General features: G+C 34.2%; 1 protein-coding gene across 1 annotated transcript; it reads left to right on the top strand.

The window, feature by feature from the left end:
* The first annotated feature begins 206 nt into the window (after nucleotides 1-206).
* Nucleotides 207-11,094, top strand: LOC109106897 (GTP cyclohydrolase 1). The gene is made up of 6 exons (XM_042741946.1): nucleotides 207-708; nucleotides 4,026-4,135; nucleotides 6,925-6,980; nucleotides 8,857-8,888; nucleotides 9,022-9,106; nucleotides 10,209-11,094. The coding sequence occupies exons 1-6, from the start codon at nucleotides 363-365 to the stop codon at nucleotides 10,333-10,335; spliced, it is 756 nt and encodes a 251-aa protein (XP_042597880.1). The 5' UTR covers nucleotides 207-362; the 3' UTR covers nucleotides 10,336-11,094.
* Nucleotides 11,095-11,355: the final 261 nt, after the last annotated feature.

The following is an 11,355-nucleotide window of genomic DNA, read 5'->3' as shown; positions in this document are numbered from 1 at the left end:
CACCCAAAGGTCTAGTCAATCCCCTTAGGTGGTTTGATCTTCCCCAACACATCCCTTTAATGTGAATAAGATCTCATCCTCTTGCTTACTAGACACAGGTGGCCTGACGCAAGCACGTCTCTCGACCAATAGCAATCTGGCTCAGTGACGCGGGTGCGCCCGGCGACCAATAGAAACGCGCACGGATTAGCCAATGTTTATAAAACCCTCGGCTGTCGGTGCGAGAGCGCTGGGTTTGACAAAAGTATAACAGCCGTTGAACTTCACTCAAGTTTGTCCGTTACACCTTAAACTGTGTTCAGAAACCCACAGTAGCACTAAAACCGACTTTGAGGAACCCAAGCTGTCACTTTTAGGCAACCATGGAGCGCTCCAAACAGAAACAAATGAATGAAAGTGAAAATGAAGCAGACTCCGCGATCAATGGACACTTTGACGGACGGGTGAAGATTCCCGGATGGAGCGCCGGTGGTGCCGCCGGGACCCCGAGCACCGCGCCGTCCTCCAGCGTGATGGAGAGCTGGCGGGAAGAACGCACTCGCAGTCTGGAAGACAATGAATTGAGCCTGCCGAGCATCGCCGCGGCTTACACCACTATCCTCAGGGGGCTCAAGAAACACACCCACAGGCACTCCCCAAAAAAAACTCCGTGGAGAGCCGCCACTGCCATGCAGTTCTTCACCAAGGGTTATCAGGAAAAAATCATCGGTGAGTTCGTTGAATAAATGTATGACAGCTGACAAGGCGTGTTTATTTAAACGTTATATATGTATTAAACTGATTTAAAATTATTTTTAATGTTATAACTTAAGCTTTCCCCCCCTCAAGAGATCTGAAATGTCATGCTGTCTCTGAAAAACATTCAAAGCGAAATTTTGACTTTCGAAACAAAATAAGCGTGCTATAAATAAAAAACGTTTTTTAAAGTTAACTTTGTGTTTTACAGGATTTTACAGTTTTATGACACTAAGGGAGCGTTCACAGAGATGTTTCTGGGTTAATAAACAACTAGACAGAGCGAGAGTCAATGGGACAGAATGTAGGGCTGTAAAAGTTGAAAAGTTTTCATCCATAAGTGGAAATTTTGTCATCATTTACTCATACAAAATAGTATGACTTTCTTCAGTGAAACACAAGAGAGAGACATTTTGAAGAATGTCTTAGTGTGTCTTTTAATGACAACGAATGGTCACTGAAGATGTCAAGCAAAATCACCAAAAAATGGCCCCCCAAAAAACTCGCAAAGCTGATCCACTGTATTCGTGAGAGAAGACTGAGGAATGAAGAATTACTTTTAGATTCTGGAATCTGGATTTAGTCATGGTTAACATGTTTGGTGAATAAGTTAAATGTAGCTAGTAGACTAAACTTGGGTCTATAACCAATGGCTTCAGAAGACTTGGAATAATGCACAAGTAATGTACACTTTTGTGGTGAGATTAGGTACTTTTTGAAGTTTACATTTATTTCATTATTGAAAGATCAGCCAGGACATTCTTTAAATTCATGTAATATTTTCACAATCGAATATTTATTTTCAACACACTCTCATGGCACTTAATAAATGTTTAGATTTTGGCAAATTGGTGGCTTATTTGTATTAGTATGATCACATTCATAAGTTTTCAGATCTTTCCTGATGGTCGTTTTTTTTTCTTTCTAAAAATGGTATGTTTCTATTTAAATCACTTTATATGATTTTATACAAAATCGGCACCTCCTAAAAGTTGCATTTTCTCATGAGATTGAGTTATTTTGGAGTTGTTTTGTTTTGTAATGCAGAGAATTATTAATCTTTTACTTATGCAATGTCAAGCATTTCAGGTTAAACGTATTTCCTGTTGCACTTCCATGTGTCATCAATTTGATTAACTGGCTCAACAGGTACTCCGCCTCAAAGCGAAGGTTTATCTTGCATAATTGTTCACTGGTCACTCTCAGGCTGTTGTCTAAGTGGTTGAGCCAGGGTGCTGCCCACCATCACATTACCAACAACATTCCCACATAAACAGCACATCTGGACTTGGTTTGTGTAGCATTTTTAGGGCCCATGCATATGGAATGTATTAATGTTGCTTTTCCTTGTTAAAGCAGACTGCCCTCAGTGACCTCACAGCACGTACGGTACATATGCATTGCTTGAATATGGTCCATGGTTCACAGATGGTATAACATGCAGTGTCATGGTGAAGGGTGCATTTGATAAGAAATTTCTCTTTGTCTTTCTGTAATGGGATTGGCTGAAGTTTGCACCACCCCTGCCGTTTCTTAAATTATTCTGAAGTAGCAAAGTTTTGTGTCTCCCACAGAAAGACATTTTAAGTGTTGGAGGCAGAAAACAGTTTGGGTTTGTGAAAGGCTGTGATGCATTTTCCCATTTTTATGTGTGGTGGTTGACTCATTGGTTAATGCTCCAAGAAAAGAAAGCTTTTGGTACACCGTACAGTAACTGCTTGAATGACGAAGGCCCATCTAGATCTTGCTTAATTGGTGATGTCAGAGTATATTCATCTCTGGGTTATATTTGTGTTTATAACCCAGAGATCTAGATTTTTTTAAAAGCCTTTTGGCATGCAATGTTTTTTCTCATCATCAATGTTTTTCAGTAATTTTGACCAAACAGCAGTTGTAGACCAATAGATTGAACATATATACAAGATTGAGCTTGTGTACTTTATGATTTTGTTTTGGTCTCATGTCACATAAAACCATTCAAGATAATAGAGACAAGTGATATTGCTCAATTTACAGCATTTATGCAGCTCAATATGGTCTCTTTTCTATATTACCCATCACTACGCTCTGTTGTCCCCTGCCCCCACGGTCTGGATGGATGCCTGTCTCTTATTTAAGCGATGGAGAACAAGCCAAACCCTCAGCAGCAGTAACATTACCCCCTTAACCAGAGCTCTGCTGGTTGACATCTTCGCAATTTCAGTGGGTTTCTATGGTTACTTATTGTATTCCAAGTGTATATTTGCTTAGTGTGTAAGTAAGCAAGTTTGTGTTTAATTGAGTGTGTGTGATGGTAGCAGCGAGGCTGAAAGATGACTTCATGGAGACGCTGATTTGATTTCTTGTTCTTTTCTGTCGGTGCCACTGTCATCTGTGAGACCTTTCCGTGTGTTATTCCTGTGCATTTGAAAGCGGCTCTTTGTTTAGGACGAGCCTGATGACAGTTCTCTCGTAACAGCTGCTGCCCTCAGGTTAAATTCAACAGAAGCTCAGATCAGCTGTAGCATTAACACAACACTGCATGCATACATTGTTTGATCGGTTTCTGAAAAGCATGCGGGTTACCAGACTGAATGGTAAAATTACCAGAATCTGTTTAAATATTAACAAAAGTCTGTTAATATTTAATATCTGTTAAAGTGAGTTTGTCAGGGGTGTTTGCATAACTGTTATTACTATTGCTCATAATCATTTTTTAACAAACCCTTAACCTTTAGTCAAACTTCAGAAATGAACTTTACCTCAAATAATGACGATTTCTAAGTGATCTTATTACCGTGATAATTGTGTAGTATAGATTTCGATCACATTTTGCCATCCAAATTAGGAGGAATTAGAAAATGTAAAAAAAAAAAAAGAATTTTGTGATACCTGTTGGATGCACCTGTTGTTGAAGTGATAATAGACATAAAAAACAGCCTGAAAATGGATTGCTTTCTGCCCTCTGGATCGCACAGTGACTACACAGAAGTGGCAACAACACATATGAGAGTCACAACTCAACAAGCCCCTGAAGCCCTACTATCAGTTCGCCATGTTTCCACGGAAACCTTCCCCGAGATAGACGGCCAGGAAATTAAAAAGCCCCACATGAAAAGACAGTGCATTTCCACGAGATAAAACAGGATATGTTTGAGCAATGATATGAGCTAAGAGAAATGACACAGGGCCACAACAGGAAGTGCGTACGGGGGAAATATAATGATTTCATGATGTCATCAGGTGTCATATATCTCACCTGACGGTGATCAGTCTGATCTTCTTGATTTTTTTGTTGTTCCTCCTTGCAGATGTCCTGAATGACGCAATATTTGATGAAGACCATGATGAGATGGTGATCGTGAAGGATATTGACATGTTTTCCATGTGTGAACACCATTTAGTTCCCATTTTTGGGCGGGTAAGAATAATCGTTTTACCCTCATTAACAACAACATTCACACGTCACCTTTGCAGTACAGTTTTAATGACCATATCTGAGAGACAAAACTTCTTTGGTGTTAATGTAGTTTAAAAAAGTAATTAGTCACCACCTTATTGTATAAGGTTTTAAAAAAGTCTTTATTTTTTCTTAATTAAAGTTGATTCATTTTTATTCATTTAAAATTGAATGGTATTATTAATTTATTAAAATAAAATGTTACATTTAAAAAAATCTTTTTTAATTAATACTTTTTTTTTATTTAAATTGTTTTTATTTTTTTAAATGCATGTATTATTTCTTTTTATTTTATTACTGGTATATTTTTTTCATTTATTTATTATTTATTTACTATCCAAGTCATACCCCAAAATCAAAAGTACAATATATTGTAATATAATTTATACAATATTTAAAATATAATAATTAATTAAATTAAAATTATTATTAATAGAAAATTATTATTAAGATGAAAGTAAGCCTATATTTGGGACTGTACATTTTTCACGTTGTTACATAATTTTTATGAAATGTAATGCAAAAATCTGCAAAACATCCCATTCTCATTACTATAATGTGGTATATTATTGAAATTAATATTAAAAAATCACCGCTCAAAAAATAATAATAAATAATTAATAAAAAAAAAAAAAATACGTTTTGTTTTTGTTTTTTTAAATGGCTTTCTTTCTTTCTTAAATATGTCTTGTAATTGTGGGGTGAAATATTCCTTGTACATTTCTTTTTGAGATTCACTCACGTAATGGCAGGTTCCTGTTTTCTGATGCACCTGGAAAAAAAGAAAGTTGATATGTAATCTGTCAATAACCAAGTTAATTAGCTATAATTAAATCTAGAAGGTAACAGGGAAGGACAAGTTGGAATATCAGGTCTGAGATCCACTCAAAAACAATGGCCACTCTTAATCCTCCAGGTTTGACATTTAGTACCTCCCTTCAGCTCACAGCACTGCAGGTGTCTGCCATTTAAGACAAAAGAGACCCCGTCGATACTGTCACGCCACAAATGGCTGCTGATGATAGACTGAGCCGTTGATCAAGCGCACTGAATGTTTTTTCTGCCATTGCAATTTAGTTTGTCAGATGTTGTTGATAGCTCCCTGTCGTCATCGGCGCGGCCCCTTATCCCTTCTCATCTATTTTCCTCACCATTCGCCGCATCTGGAACAAGATAATGACTCACCAATTTCTTTCAGAGAGGCGTGCGCCCATTCTCTTTCATTTTTGGTCCTCTTGCACTTCAGCGTCCACCGTCTCCATGATTGTCCACACAACACTCTTAGTGTCCATCACGAACACCGAGCTGGACAGGTGTGCTTTCTTTTACACTTGAAACATATCTTCCCTACAGCCACCGCATGTCTTACCGGTCTAAAATGGATTCAGTTGCAAAAAGCACTTTGCTCATTTCCCAGGTGCTCTGTAGTTTTCGGTTAAAGGATGTTGATTGGAGTTTGGCGGTCCTGAAAGAAGGCCAAGAGGGTTCAGTGACGTGCAGGATTATCACATCAGAACAGAGAGCAGAAGAGGGAAAAAAGAAAATCCTCGCATATCTGTTGATGCTGCCCTTTCTCTGGGCTGTTTCATCAAATTGTTGGTGACATTTGAGTCGGACGGTGGAGAGGAGGTTAGGTTGGGGGGCTGTCACTTCCGAGCATACGCACAGATACAGATCTCTGCATCTTTAACTTCCCATCTAGTGCTTCAGTTATAGCAAAAATCATAATTTGATTATTTTGGGTAATATAGTAATCATGGTTATTTATTGTAATATTTTTAGGAGTGGGTAATATGGCGAAAATCTTATATGAGTTATTTCGCAATAGTGATGTTTATTTTGTGTGTGTGTGTGTGTGTGTGTGTGTGTGTGTTGTGTGTGTGTGTGTGTGTGTGTGTGTGTGTGTGTGTGTGTATATGTGTATATATATATATATATATCATAAAAAAGTATTTTCTTTGGTAACTTGTTTCAAAAAGTGAAACACATTATGTTTTCTAGATTCATTATATGTAAAGTAAAACATTTCAAAAGTCTTTTTGTTAAAATTTTGATGATTAGAGCTTACAGCTCATGAAACTCAAAAATCCAGTATCTCTAAGTATTAGAATATTTCCTAAGATCACTCCAAAAAAAAAAACATTAGTCCTAAATTCTAATAGTATTGTCAAATACTATTAGAATTTAAAATAACAGCTTTGTATTAGAATAAAAAATTATTAATTTCTTCCTTTCAAAAAAAAAGAAAAAAAAAGAATACTGACCCCATATACAATTTTTAATTGGAAATAAAATGAAAAATATGACTGAAAAATGTATTTACGCATGCATAGAATGCAGACAGAAAGCCTCTTTTTTGCAGTTTTGTATTTCTTTTAATATCAAGCATGTTATGCAGTAGACTGCATATTATGATGGTCATGTTACATGATTTGACTGATTTAGACATTTAATGAGGCATGAAAGTTGCCTTGTACCTTACATGTGCAATGACAATAAAGTTGAATCTAATCTAAAGTGCACTACTTTAAAGGATGGAATGTGGCTCAATAACCATTTTATTTTAATTATCATGCTTTCATAATTATTGGAAGCCAAAATCTAAACAAAAACTATAATTTTCACAGTCCTTATGCCATGTAGCTTGCTAGTGCTGGTGTCCAGTTTGTTGAGAACTAGTTGTGAAATATTTGTGCATGTTTTGTTGTTCTATCCTTCTGTTGTCAGTTAATGTGTTGTGTTTTTCACAGGTGCATATAGGTTACCTTCCAAACAAGAGGGTTCTTGGTCTGAGTAAATTAGCAAGGTAGGCAAGATGCACCCAGGTTTCTCATATACATATGACAGTACAACCTAGTTCAATAATCTTCCATCTTTTCCCAGTCCATCTGAATGTCATTGTATTAGATAACAAAATACAGTCCTACATCACATTAACTTCTACTAACTATATTCTACTAACGTTTGAGCACCAGAAATTGTCCAAATAATTTTTGCCTTTATTTTTTTTTAACGGTACATTTTATAAACATTTTTAAATCATATTTTTCCAAAAAAAAAAAAAAATGGTATATGGGGTCAGTATTCTTTTTTTGAAAGGAAGGAATTAATACTTTATTAAAAAAAAAAATATATCGTTTTTTTTTTCAAGGCCGTTATTTTAAATTATAATAGTATTTGACAATTTTACTGTATTTGTGATCAAACAAATACAGTTTTGTTTTCTTTTTTAGAATACTTTAAAATAATATTTTGATTTTGTTAGGCTTTGATGAGAAAAATGAGGTGAATTTATGTTTTTATAATGCAGTATTGAATCTTAGTGGATTCCTTCATGAGCGTGCAAATTTATTCTGCAACAAAGCAGTGTGTTTTATTTATTTATTTATTTATTTTTTGTAAAATCCGCAGCATTTGCTCAAGTAAAGTGGATTAATGGCTCTCTTCCCCTCAGGGGTGTTGTTTGTGTGTGTGTGTGTGTGTGTGTTTGAAGCAGTGAGAGTGTAAGTGTCTGTAAGAGGATTAGACACAATGTGTGAGTAACAAAGAGAAGCTTGATCCAGTCTGACCCCAATACCTGTGGCTTAGCCATTTCACTATGTACCAACCGTAACACGGCACTCCACTGATGAAGACATGACAACAGCAGTTCCACACACACAGGCACATTTCTGATTTCTAACATTTGTTAGCGTTTTGTTTTTTTACGGCTGTAGTCATGACAAGGGACTGACTCTTCTAGTTGTTGCCGTGTAGTGTAGCAGATCAAATAATCATTCATGAAACACAGAGTGTGATATTAGGTTACATTTGATATTATGTCCCAGTGGTGGAAATGATTTATTGTCTTTGTTCTGTTCTCATGAATATTGAATAGATGAATAAATATACTGCGAAAAAATGGAATGTGAATGATAATCTAAGGAGATTCTTATGCAATGTAGTTTGCCATATCCCCACTCTGGAGTTTTAAATTCACATGCAATTTAATAGATATGATTAACAAAAAATGACTTTAAATACAAATTATATATTATATAATATTATATATACAACCATGTAAAAGTTTGGAGTCTGTAAGATTTTCTGTTTTTGAAAAAAATCTCTTACGCTCAATAAGGCTGTATTTATTTGATTAAAAAACAGTAATATTATTACAATCTAAAATAACATTTTTATTTATTTTAAAATTTACTTTTTTCTATGATGGAAGAACTGAATTTCTTACTACATATTTCTTATCGATGTTTTTTAGCATTCTTTGATAAATAGAAAGTTCAACAGAACAGCATGTTTAAATAAGAATCTTTTGCATCATGAAAGTCTTTACTGTAAGCTTGAATTGATTGAATTAATTGGCTGAATAAAATAATTTCTTACTGACCCCAAACGTCAGAATGGTAGGGTATTTGAATTATTATATTACATAATATTGATATGTTTTCTATAAATACACATATTATTAATTAAGTACTTAAATTAAATATTTTCAGTTAGCAAGTCTCTTACGTTGTTAGTTTACATTTAGTGTTTTTGAATAAAATAAATGAATTTTTAGTAAATATACCAACGACTAAAATCCCAGAGCAATAAAGTCTTATCAAACCACCATCACATATCATGAAGGTATATTGTGTAGAAATCTAGCTTGATTATTAACTGTGTTTTTTGTTTTGCACCAGGATTGTTGAGATATACAGCAGGAGATTGCAAGGTAATGGTTTTTTTTTTTTTTTCTCAAACAAAGTAACGTTTAATAATATTTATTATATTCCTTCCAAATCCTTATTTGTTTCATTGATAACTTGAAATGTTCTCAGTAGTTCTGGTCTGCTTGTCTTGATCAGTTCAGGAGCGTCTAACCAAACAGATTGCTGTGGCCATCACTGAAGCGTTACAGCCGGCTGGGGTCGGGGTGGTCGTTGAAGCTACGTATGTACAAACTCTGGTTCAGCGCTTTATTTACATTGTGATGACAAGAATTGGAAGGGGAATTTGATACATATTTTATTTTATTTTATTTTATTTTATTTTACACTGTAATGTGAAGAAAGACCAAATATCAAGTTTTATTTCTTTTCTTTACTGAAAAAGTCACAAGTGAAATTTTCTTAATATTTTATGTTATATTACAATGTAAAAGGTATGAACAATCCTCAAGTTATTTTGTTTAATTTTATTTTGCAATATAAGTATGAGCAATCCTCAAGATTTTATATTTACATTTTTATTTTATATATTTTTTTCTTTTACAATGTAATAAGTATGAACAATCCTCATGAGTTCTTTTATTTACTTTTATTTCGCAATGTAAAAAGTATGATCATAAAAATATCCTCACAATATATTATTTTACAATTTATTTTAAAACTTAAAAACATATAATCAGTCCTTAAATAACAAATTAAAAGGTATTTTGTATTTTATTTTATTTTATTTTACAATGTAATGGTAAGAAAGACCAAATATCAAGATTTATTTATTTTCTCTACTGAAAAAATAAAAATTAAAATGTAATATTATATTTTATTTTACAATGTAAAAGGTATGAACAATCCTCAAGTTATTTTATTTTGCAATGTAATAAGTATGAACAGACCTCACAATTTATTTTATTTTTTTACAGTGTAATAAGTATGAGCAATCCTCAAGATTTTATATTTATTTTTTGATTTTATAATGTAAAATTTATGAACAATCCTAAAAATTTTTATTTTCTTTGTATGTTTTATTTTAGTGTAATAAGTATGAACAATCCTCAAGTTATTTAATTTTATTTTGCAATGTAAAAAGTATGATCAATCCTCACAATTTATTTTATTTAACAATTTAATATGTATGAGCAATACAATGTAATGCTAAAAAAGACCAAACATCAATATTAAATTTTCTTTAGTATTGTCCAGTCACAAGTAAAATGTTATTTTATAATGTAACAAGTATGGACAATGCATTTCTTATTTTTTTTAATTTTTTTTTTGTAATAAGAATGTCCAATCCTCAAGATGTATTTAGTCTCTTTGCTGTTCTCCAGTCACATGTGTATGGTTATGCGAGGCGTCCAGAAGATGAACAGCAAGACTGTGACCAGCACCATGCTGGGTGTTTTCCGTGAGGACCCCAAGACACGAGACGAGTTCCTGACCCTGATCCGGAGCTGAGAGAGTCTGTTCACTCTCCACTGCCAAAACAATCTGACCAGCCCTCTTCTCAAACACCTCCCTGGATCGAAGGAGTCTTCTCTGGTTCTGCCTCTGGACGAGGCACTGCTGTTGTCTAACATAGTGTCCCACCTGCCTCTGGGATGGTCACATCAGTAACACTGTCTCTTCTGTATCACCTGTGTGTGTGTGTGTTTTGTGCATGTTTAGTCAGTAGAGCTGTGGGAGCCTCTATTGATGGGACTGTGGCTATTACTGTTACATGGAAGCATTGTGTTTTAAAGGACGTCCTAGATTAGCACAATTTGACCTCACTAAACTGACAAGCACCAAACCCACCGCAATTTGTTTACATCTCTTTCCGGTTGGGTCACATTTGCGCTCTATTAAACGCTATTGAGCTGCTTTGAGATACGCAACCAAGCAGTTGTATTTTGACGCTTCTGAACAGGGAGGTACGTGTCATTCTGAGTATTCAATTTTAGTACTGAATAGTACTAAATGATTACTGAATGATCACTAAATGATTTCCAATATTTATACACCTTGATATTTACAAGGTACTTTAAAGGTGATCATGGTATTATAATGGTACATGTCCAAAAAGAGCATAGTATTACAAAGCACCACTTTTTATAAGTGAATAAATCCAGACCAGTTTTATTGTTGTTTTACTGTGTGCTGAAAATGTATTATGGCTGTGCTGTCTTAAAATGTAATATTTAATGTAATGTGTCCTGTGCATCAGTTAGTAATTGTGCCCAGACCCAAAATACCATCTGCTTAATGGATAGTTCACCCAAAAATTTAATGTGCCCATATCTATTCACCCTCATGCTGTCCAAACATGTTTGCCTTAACCCTGACATATGAAATAATAGTCTGAAAAAAAAAAACTATATTTAATTTAAACATAAACATTAACTTTATCTTAGAAAAAAAAAAAAAAAAAAAAAAAAAAAAGTTTGCATGACAGGCTTTTATGGATCATATAGTAAGATATAGGTAAAAAAAAAAAAA

The sequence above is a fragment of the Cyprinus carpio genome, chromosome B17, assembly GCF_018340385.1.
Source record: "Cyprinus carpio isolate SPL01 chromosome B17, ASM1834038v1, whole genome shotgun sequence".
NCBI lineage: Eukaryota > Metazoa > Chordata > Actinopteri > Cypriniformes > Cyprinidae > Cyprinus > Cyprinus carpio.
The sequence above is the reverse complement of the archived record's forward strand: the minus strand, read 5'-3'. Positions and strand labels throughout refer to the sequence as shown.

Excerpts from the sequence above, each read along its gene's own strand:
- LOC109106897 (XM_042741946.1), top strand. The coding sequence starts at position 363 with ATGGAGCGCTCCAAACAGAAACAAATGAATGAAAGTGAAAATGAAGCA. Across the intron at positions 709-4,025 it reads TTATCAGGAAAAAATCATCG|ATGTCCTGAATGACGCAATA; the intron begins GTGAGTTCGTTG and ends TCCTCCTTGCAG. Across the intron at positions 9,107-10,208 it reads GGGGTGGTCGTTGAAGCTAC|TCACATGTGTATGGTTATGC; the intron begins GTATGTACAAAC and ends GCTGTTCTCCAG.